This window comes from Tamandua tetradactyla, chromosome X, assembly GCF_023851605.1.
Source record: "Tamandua tetradactyla isolate mTamTet1 chromosome X, mTamTet1.pri, whole genome shotgun sequence".
NCBI classification, from domain to species: domain Eukaryota; kingdom Metazoa; phylum Chordata; class Mammalia; order Pilosa; family Myrmecophagidae; genus Tamandua; species Tamandua tetradactyla.
This window is the reverse complement of record NC_135353.1, coordinates 152,977,641-152,992,839: the sequence shown is the minus strand read 5'-3', so window position 1 is coordinate 152,992,839 and position 15,199 is coordinate 152,977,641. Positions and strand designations below refer to the sequence as shown.

The 15,199-nt window shown below is 40.5% G+C and overlaps 2 protein-coding genes across 5 annotated transcripts in view; one reads left to right on the top strand and one right to left on the bottom strand.

Annotated features, from left to right (window-relative positions):
* Positions 1 to 11,648, top strand: part of CNKSR2 (connector enhancer of kinase suppressor of Ras 2) — a 370,581-nt gene extending 358,933 nt beyond the window's left edge. For all 4 annotated transcript variants that reach the window (XM_077146892.1, XM_077146891.1, XM_077146890.1 and 1 more), the window contains 2 exons: positions 6,625 to 6,821; positions 9,281 to 11,648. In XM_077146892.1, coding sequence (XP_077003007.1) covers positions 6,625 to 6,821; positions 9,281 to 9,496 — 413 coding nt within the window. In that variant the 3' untranslated portion in view covers positions 9,497 to 11,648. The remainder of the gene's footprint in view (positions 1 to 6,624; positions 6,822 to 9,280) is intronic.
* Positions 11,575 to 14,714, bottom strand: KLHL34 (kelch like family member 34). The gene is given in 2 exon segments (XM_077146893.1): positions 11,575 to 12,791; positions 12,794 to 14,714. Coding segments are annotated over 2 exon segments (1,950 nt in total). The 3' UTR covers positions 11,575 to 12,762.
* Positions 14,715 to 15,199: the final 485 nt, after the last annotated feature.

Below are 15,199 nucleotides of genomic sequence, written 5' to 3'. Positions count from 1 at the left end.
ATCTATTAAGGCAAGGTATACATAACCTTGCCATGAAACTTAATATGTTTAATCTATTATAAAGTGTATTCAGGTGCAACACAGACTGCTTTCAATGACAATAATGAAGAAAATTCCTCATGCCAGGCTTTATTAGCTTCCTCAGATACAAAATCCTAACTTTCTCCTTGTTTCTTGACACTTGTATATGAATGGTTTTGCCTCATAGGACAGGCATGAGCTATGCTTTTCTGTAAAACATTCAGAATCTGTAGGCTGTGGTTTCCCTTTTTTAAAAAGTATTTTGTCTGGATGTCTTTCAAACTAGCTTCAGATATTATTTAATACTATGTAACTGGGTCCCCTGTGGCTCAATATTGGTTTTTCTTCTGTAGTGGATGTGAAATTTCCTTTATTTAGTTGGATAAGATATACTGTAATAATTTCAATGCTAATTAATGGATATTTCATACTGTGCAATGAACAGATAATTTAAACTTGTATTTTGAAATGTTTTTTCTTCCTGTTGCCGCAGTGTGTGGTATTGCATAATGTGAATAACTGTAAAAATATAAATCACTTAAAATAAAAAATGACCAGTTGGTATCAGATCTTTTTAGATAGCTAAATAATTTGCTAAGTGTGCTTGATAGTAAATATCTTTCTAAAGAGATGAAATCTATGCTTCTTTCTCACAAATGGAATTTGTGTTGTGAATAAAATCACATTGATCTGCCTTACAATTGCCTCTGTGCTCTAACCATTTTAATGTTTTGTTTGTTTGTTTGTTTTTTTGAGTATATAAAAAAGATGACTCTGGTATATAGAAATCCATCAAAAAGCATTTTATTGGCATTTAACATCAATGGGGTTGTCTTGGGTCATACTCCTCGTTTAAGTCATAGTAAAATATTGTGATCTGAAGAATTTTTTTTTCTCATTAAAGAATATATGGTTGAACACACATTAATTTTCAAATATAATCATCTCTTAGCTTCAAACATTCCCTTTATAAATTCCTGCCTGAGATCCAGGTACATTAACCTCCACATCTCTACTAGTTAAATTTTCTAAATTCTTTGGGTAAATATAGAATCTGTCATTTATGTTTGTGATTGTCCTTCAGAGACCCTTCCCTTCTTTGAATTAGTAAATCAATGCCAAGGGCACCAGGATTGTGCTATCTGAAATATTCGTCATAAAAACTAACGTGGGGTGCACAGGTACTTCAGTGGTTAGAATGCCCACCTTCCATGTGGGAGCCATGGGTTCTATTCCTGGACCATGCACCACCACCCCCCCCCAAAAAAACACTAATGTAGTACCTTGAGAGTTCAACCACTCTCATATATTTATAACATTACACATAATTTGGCAGAAATTACACACTCAGAGAATGAAGTATAGGATAAACTTCAGCTCTATCTCATTTGTCACATCTTCTGGGAAGTGAGTTTTACTGTTAGGAAGAGGAGATTTACAGACCCCAGTATGGGTCATACTTGGTCATACTTGATTCTGGTGAAGCACATTGTCATACTTACAAAGACGGGCTCTCAATGTACTTGCAGAATTATATACTTGGTGGTGTTGATGGATTCACTCGAATTGTCTCTCTAAAAGAAATATTTTTTCTCACTAAAATTGATTTATCTAATCAGATAAATTTTTGCCCAATAATGATGCTTGGGTGTTGTTATTGTGCCTACAAGATAGTAAACAAATTACTTCTAACTATGAAATAGGTATTGATTACAGAGTGAGGCATAAAAGCCAGCCTCTTTTTTCTGCTGTATCAAACTGTCCTTGCCCCAGTTTTACACTACTAGCATAGCCAGGTGGCTTATATTAGAACATGAATTGAGAGCTAATATTTAATTATAACAAAATTCAACTTCTAGTGTAAAATCCTGAATACTTAATCATCTTTAGCATGAAACCTGCAAAGATATTAAATCCACTAGAGATGTGTCACCTTACATATAAATAAGTGGTTCATTATGGTATGCTAATATTCATAGAAAATCTCCCTGTGGTCTCAGTGAAAATGTTCATTGTCATTTGTGACAAGAATAGTGGTCCACATACTTGATGTCATTGCCTGAAAACCTTAAAGCATTCTGCTGTTGTACAAGAATGAATGTCTCTCAAAATTGACTAATGACTAAAACTGCCATGTCCAGCCTACTCTACCATGTGTTATATAACCTTTTACAACCTTCTATGCACATTACACAACTGTGTTGTGGAAGCAACAACTGTTTGCACAAGGCCATCATTGTCCAATTTTAAAGAGCACAGTTACCTTTCAAAACATGTACCAGAACTGATTATCCATTGTTGGTTTGGTTTTTTGAGAACCCAATTGGTTTTACATGCTTTTTTGTTAGTTTAGTTTTGGTTTGTTTTCCTTTTTTTACCCTCCAACTTTGTCACTGCAGGGGTAGGGAAATAAAGAGGGCATCAGGATGAAATTTTAGGTCATGAAGTTTTTATTCTCCTATTCTTCACCAAAGAAAAATGAATGATATTATACAATAGACTGTTATAATAACTACACAGCCACCTGATATGGGACGCTTTTTTGGAGTACTTCCTGTAAAAAGTAGAGAAAACCATCACTCAGTTTAAACATGTTGGGTGCATATAGCACTTTGCTGGGTAGAATATTGGGAAGTACAAACACGAATGAAACTCATGGGAAAGTCACAGCCTAGGTCTCTGAAGGGGAGGGTACATACAGTTCCATTGAGTACAGGAAGAAAAAATTTTGGAATTTCACCTCAGGTTTTATATTTCATCCTTTTGCATTTCTTTTCTGTGTATGTTTTATAATATGTATTTATTAATATATAGTACTACATATATATATAAGTTAATAACATAAGTGTATTTACTGGTAAGTGTGTACAGTGAAAAAAAGTTTGGAAATCTTTGAGCCTGAATGTGAGGAAATGCACCAACCAAAAAACTTTTTGTATTTGAAAAATGGCATTATTATCTGCTTATAAGAAATTTTCAAGGAAGTTCCAACAAACTTTTTTTTTCATTAGCTAATCTTTCCTTTGAGCTTTTCTTTATTACTTATTACCTAGAGGCCATATGCAATCCAAAAGAACCAAACAATGAACTATTGCGGTGCTCACCATGTTCCTAGAATCACAATATTCCATAGTGTAGATAGAGTACTAATAAGACAATAAAGAGTATTCTTTCATCCCTACCAAAAGTTAGCACAGCCAGAAATAGCCGTCCCTAGGCAGAGAATACAAGTTAATTCACCAATTACTGAATTTTAATCTTCAAATCTATTAGTTAATGAAATTTTATATAGGAAAGCGTACTTTGTCCTCTTTGCTTTAATAAAATTGGAGTTTTTTTTAAGTTCGTGATCTGACACAGGACTGACTTACATGTTGTAAACATGAGTATAATTTGGGGGGGAATTTATTCCTGCATAGGTCCAGATTTTCTGAATAACTCAGATACAAATTTCATTGTAGCAGTGATATACTTCCTCATTTGGAATCACAGAAGATTCCTATATATGTTCTGTGGTTTGAATTTAGTCTTCTATACTTTGCCAACTTTCAGAAAACATTCACTGAAATTGCAAAAGAGCTGGTTTTCAGCCAATGCTCCAATGGTTGAACTGGCACATTGAGAGAAAGTCAAACGGGAAGCAGACCTCACCAAGTACTTGCTTCCTCTTCCTAAGCAAGCCTCAAGGCAAGCCTCTTCTGAAAGAAGAAAAGCAAGAGTTTTAAAGAGAGAAGCCAGAAAAGAAGTGAGAAGGAGACAAAGAAGGGGGCAAAAAGAGAAGAAAATAAAGGTGCTTCCAAATGTTCAGTTGCAACAGTAGCACAAATTGACTTAATTGATATGCATCCAAGAAAAATCAAGGAAACCAATTGAACGTTATAAAAGAAAATAAAGGTCTGTTTTTGTCTTGAATGTTGAGTTCCGTGTTGTGTTTTGACTGTTGAGCACAGTGAATTAGATTTATAATGTGACTGCCCCTTACCCCTCTCCTTTGAAACTAAAAGGACCCTTTGTCTAGTTGTAAAATGTTAAGTAATTGGTGGCATTTTGTGGTAGCCTGGCATCTCAATCCATCACCCTTACTCATTCCACTACTGTGTCTTGTGCAGTGTTGCATATGTGTATGATGTGTAGGGAATGGGGGAGGGAGGGTGGTTTACCTATCTCTGATAGGAGCCACACTATATCATCAGTATACTTAGAAATGTTTAATGTATTAAATCTTATACTTCTTTAAATAAAACTGCGTTGAAATGTTATAAAAACCGACCATCTATCCCAGTATTCCACAAATTTTAAGAATTGGGGACAAAGAAAACTAGGTCAAAACACTTTTTAAACAAAATATTTACTTCCTACAGTTTTAGGTAATATGGAGGAAGGTTATCTTAAAATAAAAACTTACTTTGTAAAAATATTTCTGCCTCCCTTAAATCCAAAAACTATAATCTGTGTCCCTTTTTCCTTCACCTTCTTTCTAGAACTGAAATAGTAATAATACATTAGTCCACCTGATACCTTAACTACTATAGTTCACATCTTTGAGCCTCCCATTCCTACTTTACCCTCTACTCTATGAAATTACACGTGGCTTTAGACGCAATCTCGCCTTGAGGCAAAAAAGATTGGTGATTGATGACTACTAAATAATTCCTTTGGGTCCTTTCCTGGCCCATGATTTTATGAAATGGGATTATGCTGTTCAAATGTGTCCTCATTTCTACAACTCCTTTTGGGCACACTAACTGATCTTTTGATTTTGTATCTTCCTCAGTATAAACCATTCTCTGTTAAAATTTCCTATCTTGCTTCAATTTTCTCTTAATCCAGAAAGCAGTGCCTCCTTTTTACAGTCTTCCATCCACCCTTCCCTCATAATCCTCTAGGTATTGAAAACATTCAAGAATGACCCAACAGAGAATTTAAAAACTTATTTAAAGGGACTTGAAACTGTGCATTTTTAGATTATTGTTCAAAATTATGCTTTGGTTGGGAAGTTAAAATTCATTATAGAGGATGTTGCACACTTAGTGATAGCGTGTGCTGATGATGACAAGGAATTTTCTAATGGAAGGACTCAATCATATTTTACTTCTTGGCAGCAGAGCTAAGAGTTGAATATGAAATTTAAATGAAGCTACTTTTTAATCTTTAAGTCGATGCCTTCAAGTTAAAGTGTTGTGTGTTCGTGGGCTTTAGAGGCAGTTTTAGTTACACTCTTAAAAAAATTTATAATGCTGCATTTTAAGGGAGTCTCATAGCAACACCTATGTTAAATGTACAGTTCGCATGATTACTGAAAAAAATTGGCAATACAGAATTCTTATTAAAATCATGGATTCTGGAGCCAGACTGCCCAGTTGGAATTCTAGCTCCACCACTTACTAGTATGACCTTGGGCAAGGTACTTACTTGCTATAAAATGGAGATAAAATAGATCTACTATTAGTATTGTTGTAAGGATTAAATGAGATAATGTTAAGCATTTAACCTACAACCTGGAAGATATAAATGTTAACTACTATTATTACCAATTAGAGGATCTTTTTTGAAACTGTCTAAAAGCCTAAAATAATCACATGTACCATGGTGGAATGAATAACATTCCATATTTACTCCTTAGGCCAATATAATTCATATTACTCCAATATGACTCTTTAGTTATCTTTTAAAGGAAACTAATATAGCCCTATTCCAATCTATCACTCAGAGAAAATACTCAGTTTATCATTGTTGAAAAAGATATGACAATTAAAAACAAGATGGGAGTTTGATTTGCTCAGCTAAATCTATGATCCTGTCAGTAATCAATCTCCAATTTTTTTTTCTCAAGAATATTTAATTGGAGTATTTTCTTCTCAGGTCTTATAAATGCTAAGTAGTTTCTCTCAGTACGTGTCAGATATTCCTTAAATTTGCAAATAAACATTTCCATATTTCATTTTAATTAAAGCATTATGATCGATGATAATTTAGCATCATTTACTTGTGCCAGGGATTACTCTGGGCAATCACATGAAGCCTAATAATCCTCTATGGCACACCACTAGAAGATTTTCATGATCGATCTATATACCAATGAATGCCATTACATCTTATGAAGTCTGGAAAAATATAAAATAAAAAATCAGTTCATTCAGTATTGCTAAACCAGGAGAGCTCTAGTAATCAGCACTTCTATGCTTATCACTACAATGATAAAGGGATATTCATTAATGTTTTTAAATATTAAATTATGTGCAGAATTGTTTCCATGTTGTACCTTTTTACTCTCTTTGAACTTAATGGACTCATGATATTTATGATGACTTGCTATCAAGAGAATATTTGGCTAATCAAAGCTTCCTATTATTTGATCATTCTAAAACAATTGGCTGCCTGTAGCTAATTTTACCCCATATAACTAGCAGCTGTAGGGTTGTTTTGTTGGAGTTTTTTCATAATATATATATATATATATATATATATAATAGACTGTTTTCCCAGTCATCCATTATCCTGTTTTTCAGATGGTTTGGAGTTTTTTATTAGATTTTTAGAGTGTCACTGTTTATTATACTGGATTCATTTCTTTCCCTTTTTTTTTTTTTTTGCATATTGCAGGTGAAAGGAGGGAAGAAAAGTTAGGAGACTCATTGCAAGATCTATACAGGGCATTGGAGCAAGCCAGTCTGTCACCGCTAGGAGAACATCGCATTTCAACCAAGCTGGAATACAAGTTATCATTTATAAAAAGATGTAATGATCCTATAATGAATGAAAAACTACACAGGCTGCGAATTCTCAAAAGCACTTTAAAGGTAAGATATAAAATGGAAGGAGAAATTCCTTTGAAGAAATTCATTCTTGAACTCAAAGTGGTATTCTAGGTGAAGAAATACAGAATTGGTCAGGGGAGAGGGGAGCTGTTACACAGAAAGAACCAGAAGGTAGCTGTTCTTATATATAATAAGTGTATTGGTAAAGAGGAAACACCCTAAACTTTTCATTCAAGTCTCAAAGCACTGACTAAATATTATATGACTTAGTTCTAGAAGAAAGCAGGATGTAGTTTTGCTTTGTCTTGTTTTTAAAATGCAGGTATTTTTTAATATTGCTATATAATTTTTATAATAATGATGTTATTCCTCAGTCTTTTGTTTTCCTAAGATAAATATACCATGTAGTGTAGTTACTAGAGTTGCTAAAAGACCATATCATGCATCCAGAATGCAATAGTGGGTGCTAAAAGGGTTTGAGACTTTATGTGAATAGCTCCTGTATGAATTGCAATACATATAGAATGAAGCCTCAGTGATTCATGTTTCATGTAGAAATTTCACAATTGTTCTGTTTACACTGTTGGTGCCCAACAAATATGTTACTTTCTTTGATATATTTCCGTAAGGGAATTCTCTTATAAATTTATGCTTACCTTCCCTCCAGATAGGGGAGAAGGTAGTGAGGAGAGAAGAACAGACAGGCAGGAAGTTGAAGAAGGAGACAGCAAACCGAGCTTCCCTCACCATGTATATATGTATGTGGGGAAGAGAAGATTGGAGAAAGAGTAGTAGCTACATTCAGTACTTCTAGGACATTCCAGGAGAGGGCCTGCCACACCAACTTTACCTATATGACATAGTAATTTCAGGAAACAAACAGTCAGAAGGCTCCTTGGGGAAATATTTCAGATCCATAGTATGCTGCTGAGGTTTCATAATTTTTAAATATGGATGAGCACCAAAGAGACAAATAAAATAGAAAATCAGTGATTTGAAAAAATTCAAGTGGCAAGTGAGCAAGTTTTCAGAATCAATTAACTGTTAATTGGTGTTCATGAAAATATCATTGCAAATCTATGGGACAATTTAACGGACTCTTGGTAACTCAGACCAGAATTTTAAATAGAGTTATAATATTCATAAGAATAATTCTAATAACCAAACCCTATTCCAAAGATAGCCTCACCCCTCCTTCAATTCCAGATGGCCTGGTGTAGAAGGTGGGCAGACATTTTGATGCAAGTTAGGCTCGTAAATTCTATAGATCTCTCAACCCTTTGCCCCTGTCTTCTAGGCTCTGTAGATTCCCAAAAAGCATCTTCTAGTGACAAAGAATCTGAGCTACTATATTTGGTTCAATACATATTGATAAATCATCAGGAATGTGAAAGATGCTGTGCTGAGCTCCCTGGGACAACAAATGATGATGAGAAATTCACTATTAAGAAATGCCACTCATTAATAAAACAGTGAGAAGCCTATACTTTTTGCATGGAAAATTAACAGGGAATGAAATCTCCAGTTGGGGAAGGACAGCTGACCAAGCAACCCTGAGTGTGTCTAGTGCCTGGAATTTTAGCAGTCTACCTCACCAAGCATAGATATTTGATCTACTCACAAAATTTGCAATCTCAGTCCCATTCCATATCCTATCTCTTAACTAAGCTGCCCCTAGCACCAAGGACCAGAATCACAGAGCCACTTCTTAGGCACCTTGCTGTCTTCTTTCTCTCCCAACTCTGGCTGTCACAGAGTTGTGCCTTCTCACTTCTTGCAGAACATTTCCTAGACTTTCTTACCCCTTCCTTGAGTAAAAGACAGGACTGAGCTTTGCAGACTGCCTGAAACCCTCCTCCATTTCACCTGGGAAATTCACTTCTTTCATGGGTGAAGTTGTGTTGTGGTGAGTTGTACCGTAATGAAGCTTATTCTCCAGCTGAGATCCAGCCTCCAACATAGAAGGTATGGCCATTGTCCATTGTAGGCCCACAGTGCTACAGGAAAGGAGCTATAACATTCACATAGCAAGATTTGTGTATTTTTGGTAACAGGAGGGCCGTATATCCTCTCATACAAGCAGGAGGAGCTTACCACATATCAGAGAAGATAGGACAGATGCAAAAATAACTCAAGAGGTAAAATGTGCCAAGTCCGCTCATGGAGACAATGAAGTGTTATGGCGCACAAATGAGGGAGAAAACGTTTGCTTGTTTAAGGGAGGCTTCAAGAAATAAGAGGCATGTGAACTGGATCTTAAAGAATGAGGAAGATTTCCATAGACAGCTATGGGAGATAAAAATAAATCATACCATGTGGACAATATGAGGCATCACTCGAATGCAGAATAAGTACACTAGGATTTTAGTCAAAATAACTGAGCTTAAGTATACCTGAACCGTTTCTTATAGGATAGCATACTTTATTATGGGCATATTAACTTTTTAAACTTGAATGAAAGTTTGTCCCCATCTTCACTGTTGAATCCTTTTGCTTTGCAGGCCAGAGAAGGGGAAGTGGCCATTATTGATAAAGTTCTAGACAATCCAGACTTGACATCTAAAGAATTCCAACAGTGGAAGCAGATGTACCTCGACCTTTTCTTGGATATCTGTCAGAACACCACCTCAAATGACCCACTAAATAGTTCCTCTGAAGTAGATGTAATCACTTCCTCTCTAACACACACTCATTCATACATTGAAACACATGTGTAAATGTATTCTGCCTTCAGGCCATCTGGTACCTTCTGGTACTTTGAATACGTATATAAGGTAGTTTTTATATCATTATGTGGGACACTTGACAAGCTATACTTTAATGTTACTGAACTATATAAAATCAACCATATATGATCACATTATCACTGTCTTTAATGAGCATTTGTATATTTTATATGCAGTTAGTGCTCAGCTTGTGTTTACCATGTGCAAAATAAACTGTCTTTAATTACTTAAAATTAACTTTTGCAAACTATTCTGAAGACAGGTGGTCTTCAAGTAGTAAAATCGCAAAAAGGCAGTTTTCTAAGGTCATCTTTTCTCCCTTTAAGTTAGTTTTATATAAACAAGACTTCAAAAGTAAATCACATTTTTTCAAGTGCAGACATCCTTGTGGGTGGGAAAGAATTTAAATCTTTTTTATATTTATTAAAATGTTCTGAGAATTTTCTTAAACATTGCACAAAGTTTAATGCTGTAGTTTTATTTTTGTGAAATGTAGATGCACACACAAGAGTTAAGCAAACTAGAAGATCAACATAAGAAAAGTTCAGGTATCTAATATTCGTCTTAATAGTCTGTTAACTTGTGAAAGCCTGTTAATGGAAATACTCTTCCAAATCTATGAGAGCACTTCATGGTGTATCAGGGCAAAGCTTTGTAAGCTGTTTTTGTAACTAAGACCAAAATTGAAGATAGAGCTGCTTTATTTTCTTGGTTTAAATCTTCCTTTATTTTTGTAGTGATGAAATACTGATTGTGTACAGAGGAGTTTGAGAGTGGATGTTTTTAAAACAGACTTAACTCACCCAGAAAGGCAGCTAACAGAAATATATATATATATATATAATTTCAGCCCAAACTCACGTTTTCAAACTCCAGCTCTTAAAACACCACAAGATATAAACTGAAACAAATCAACTCTCCAATTAATTTCTGATTTTCCCTTTAATCCATTAATTAAATTTTGTAATTATACTTCAGGCAAGGAGGTAAAATATGTTTAGCTACAGGCTGATGTGTGTTTAATAATATAAAGAAACAACATTGAAAAATAAAAATGTACTTCTCTTCCAAGGAATAAAAGGATGATGGTTGTTCAGAGATATATGGCTTTGAATTATATGAGAGAAACAATTTAGAGGATTTTCCTAGCTTCGTGAATCATTCTATAGAGTGGATGAAGTCTATGAAAAAGTCCTCTTTATATATTCCCATTTCTAAGCGTCTCGTTTTTGAAAGTGATCACAGCATGATAATGATTGTGCTGCTTTTTAGTGTCTGGCTGCAAAACGTACAAGTCACAATTTGCTGTTTTTAAGGAGGAAGAAAGGACCCTCCTTTACTATTCTATATCCTAAAATCTACTTTTAATCAGCTTTATCCTATTGCCTGTACAGCTCAGTGAATGTATTTTCATCTTTAAGAGTTCAGATACACACCAGTGAATATTTTAGCTGTAGAGAAGAAAGTAAAAACTCCACAGCCAGGACCTATTTCTTTGCTTTTGAATCCAACATTGAATCACTATGGTTTTGCAGACTTTGCACAACTGTACAGGAGAGTGGCCTTTCTACAGCACATTTTCAGTAATCTTATATTTAGTCAAAATGGATGAGAAATCATGTATTAATGTTTGTATGGAATTTTGAGTCCAGTGTAATATTTTTATCATTAAAAAACCTATTTGTAAAAACATTTATTTACTGCATGGGTATTGACGCACATTAAATTTGTGGGATTTTGTATATGTACAAAAAAAAAAACAAAAACCTCTTGTCCTAAAATGAAGTGTGCTTGTTACAAGTGTTTAGATTTGTTGATGTTTACTAGACCAAATGTGTACATTCACATAAAAATATCTGTACCTGGGGATGTGTTATGTATGCAGTGGGCAGATCATGCCCTGTAAACAGCAAGCAGTTGAGGGGAACACTAGCTCTGTTACTATGAAGCAGCTTTTACTTTTATAAAGTCAGCTCTGTTGTTTTAAATGGTAAAAATTAAACTAATGAATTTTAAGACTTGTGGCTAGCCTAGCATGAAAGAGACCTTTTAACACTATATATCTGTACATTTTATTGCATTCATTTCAAATCTAGGAGAGAGGCAGCACTGTAAACTGAAGTCAAATAAATTCAGCTCTTAATGAATCCTTATAAGGCACTTACTTTATTCATACAAACTCCTCACCACATTTGTGATCTAATCACACAACCACCGTCCTACCCAGTTAAAAGTTCTAACCTTGCCACCCCATAGGTGATAGAAGGCAGAAGAAGCACCTGTTCAGTGTATACAAGTATTGTCTCTAAGACTGAAAAAAATCAAGCTGTTTCCCCATCTACCTGATATGGAATTTAAAATTTCACCTATTCTCTTCTCTCTGTGATGCTTTTGGGGAAGCAGGAAAGAAGGGAGAACCACCACAAATGAGTTATTTTTTTTTACAAACAAATTACAGTATGTCTATAGAGTGAACATTTGAAGAGTGAAAGAAATAGTTTTGTTTTGTTTTTCTTAGATGTTCTACTTAACCTGAGGAGCTTGATTATCATGGCTAAGGGTTGCTTTCAAATGATTCAAAACCAGCAAGCTGCCTAAACAGGGCAAAAGCAAACTAGGAGTGGGGAACAGAAAACCTTATGGTAGGATGTTTTCCACACACACACAGTACTTTATGGGAGGTTTTTTTCTCTTTGTGTTCCATATTTTTATCAAACCATCAGAGCACAACTATAATAATGGCTCTGTACCATAGCATCATAGTTCGCCTTACAATGGTTTCATGCTGTTTAACCAAGGCACTTTTCCTTTACTATTGATTCAGATAATGTCATCTTCTAGGGTTATTCATTACAGCCATTATAGGCAACAATTGTCTGGGTTTTGTATATAATTTCTTGTGGTATATGTTTTAATCATTATGGGGGGGGGGGTCAGGCACAAAACTAATAGCTACTTAACAGCTTGGAAAGCACTTAAGAGGGAAAATACGATCAAATTTTATTTTGGAAGGTTCATCTCCAGCTCAACATGAGTTTCTGGAAATTGTCAGCTCACTGAAGCTGATTCATATATCCCATTCTATTTACCCCCTCCTGTTTCCAGGCTCAAGGGGAAACGTTCCTTTTTAGCCAAGGCCTTGTTTGCCTCCTTAACCTTCAGAAGACACTCTGCTCCCACAGTTCCATTCTTAGGAAAAGCTCCTCTGTTTCTCCATAAACCTAGTCAAGTTCCTTCAGCGTTGAAAGGAGACTGAACTAACCCATTAACCCCATCACTAAATCTGGCCCTCTCCAGGTTCTCCCTCCCTCTCCTCGTCCCCACCCTCCGGCAGCTGCAGCACTGCACACTGCAGGCCGCTCCAGGCCCAGGGCAGCGCGCAGTCGATGTCCTCCCAGCGGTCCAGGTCCAGGTCGTAACCCACCACGTTGCGGGTAGGCACCTGGCGCGAGGCCCGCCACTTCAGCCCGCCCAGGAGCAACGCTGTCTCCTCCACCACTGCCAGCCCATAGCAGAAGCGGTCGTAGGGCAGTGGTCGCAGCCGTGTCCACTGATCTGCGTCGGGGTCGTAGCGCTCGATTTCAGAGAAGGGCTCGTAGCGCCCCAGAAAGACGAATACCGCGCCGCGCAACGCCGCCATATGGTGCCCAAAGCGGGCCGTGCCCATGGGCTCCCTCTCGCTCCACTCTCGCTCCCCGGGCACCAGGGCGTACACGTCCCGGAGACTGCTGCCACCGCCCTCACTTGGCCCCGCCTTGCCCCCCGAGATGTACACTACGCCGCGGTCCCCGACGGCCCCCGCGTGGCCGTGCAGAGCCCTCGGCAGGGCCCCGGCCGCCACCCAGCGGTCCCGGCGTAGATCGTACATCTCCACCGAGGCGAGCGCTTTGCCGCCCGAGCCCAGTCCGCCGACAGCCAGGAGCCCCTCGCCCACCGCGCCGCACCAGAAATGGGCCCGTGCCTCCCGCATGGCGGGCACAGACGTCCAAGCGTGGAAGCGCGGGTCGTAGCGGTGCACTTGGGCCGTGACAACCCGCGGGGCGTCGACCGCGGGAGCCGAGGCGCCGCAGGAAGGGCCCTCCCCGCCCAGAACAAATAGGAAGTTGCCCGCAACGCACACGCTGTGCCCCAGCAGTGGGGCGGGCAGCCGCGTGAGCCTGCGCCAGCGGTGGTTGTAGACGTCGAAGGCCACCACATCTTGAGTCAGTTCCCATTCCTCCTCCTCCACCTCTTCTTCTTCCTCCTCCTCCTCCTCTTCCGCCTCCTCCGGCTCCGCCGCGGCGACCCTGACCCTGGCCTCCACCCGCGGGACCTCGACCTCCTCAGTCACCACCTCCCGCGCCCTGCGCCCCCCGACCAACAAGATGCGGGTTTGGGGGCTCCGGACGCTGGTCTGCTCGCCCTGCAGGAGCGGCTGGCGGGAGGGCGCCGTATGGTAGTTGAGGGCCTGGATGATGAGGCCTTTGATGCGGGTGGGCAGCGCGAGGCCGGATCCGGAGTACACGCGCCGCAGCACGTCGACCGGCACCAGGCCGAAGCGCACGCGCTCGAGCAGCCTGACGCAGTGTGCCAGGCGCTCAGCCGCGGGCTCCCGCCGCAGCCAGGCCAGCGCCAGGCCCAGCAGCTGGGCCTCGGACACACGCGCCATGTCGGGGGCACCCAGCACAGCCCTCAGCGACGCGGGGTTGAGTTCCAGCAGCCCTGCAGGGTCCGCGCCCCGCGCCAGCATCTCCCGCAAGTGGCGCACAATGCAGCGCTCGGCCGCACCTAGCGTGTGTGTCAGGCCGAAGCGTGCCGCCACGTTGGCGGCGAAGCAGCAGTTCTCCGGGGCAAGCTGGCGTTCCAGGTAGCGACCGCACAGCCCCAGGGCCTCGGTGACCTGCAGGTAGCTGGCGGCCTCCAGCGTGTCCTCCATGGTGTCCATGGAGAGCGGCAGCCAGGCGGTATAGATGAAGTCTAGCAGGCGCTGCAGGGCGGCCGCCGACGGCACGTGCAGGTGGATCACGCGCGCCTTGGATTCCCGAGTGTGGCTCTTGAACAGGGCCCTGAAGTAGTCGCTGGAGCATGCCAGGAGCGACCTGTGCGCGGGGAACTCGCTGCCCTCGGCCTCCAGCGTCACGTCGCACAGGAAGCCCTCGGCGCGCAGGGCCTGGAAGCCGGTGAGCAGCGCGCCGCCATGAGCTTTGCAGTAAGATAGAAAGTAACTCATGATGCCTAGGGCGGGAAGCCGCGGGACCCGGGTTGGGGCCAGCCGGGCGCGGCCGGAGACATCCCAGGGCACGGCGACCTCGAGATTCCCGCGTGAGCCCCAGAGCCCCTAGCAAGGGCCCATTTTTGCCTGCTTAGCTTAAAGCCTGAGGTTCGTTGGTCCCCGTGCGCAGATGGTGCGCAGATGGCTCCGTGCCTCGATCCGAGCAAATCCCGTCCGGGAACGGTTTCCAGCAGCCCCCAGTAGCCGCAGGCGAGGGGGGCACAGAGTTTGGAGGTTTCCGGGGATTGCGGGGCTTGGTTTCGGCGGCTGCCGAGGCTGCCAGCGCGTTGCCCAAAGCCCCCTCCCCGGCCCAGTTTGGGGAGCCCACACCTGGGTGCCGGCGGCGACAGTAGCCGCGCACCATCACCTGGAAGGGCCGAGCTGCCGGTGGACTGGGGGAGTGCTGGATCTGCGACGACCGGGGTGGGCAGAGGTGGCCCCAG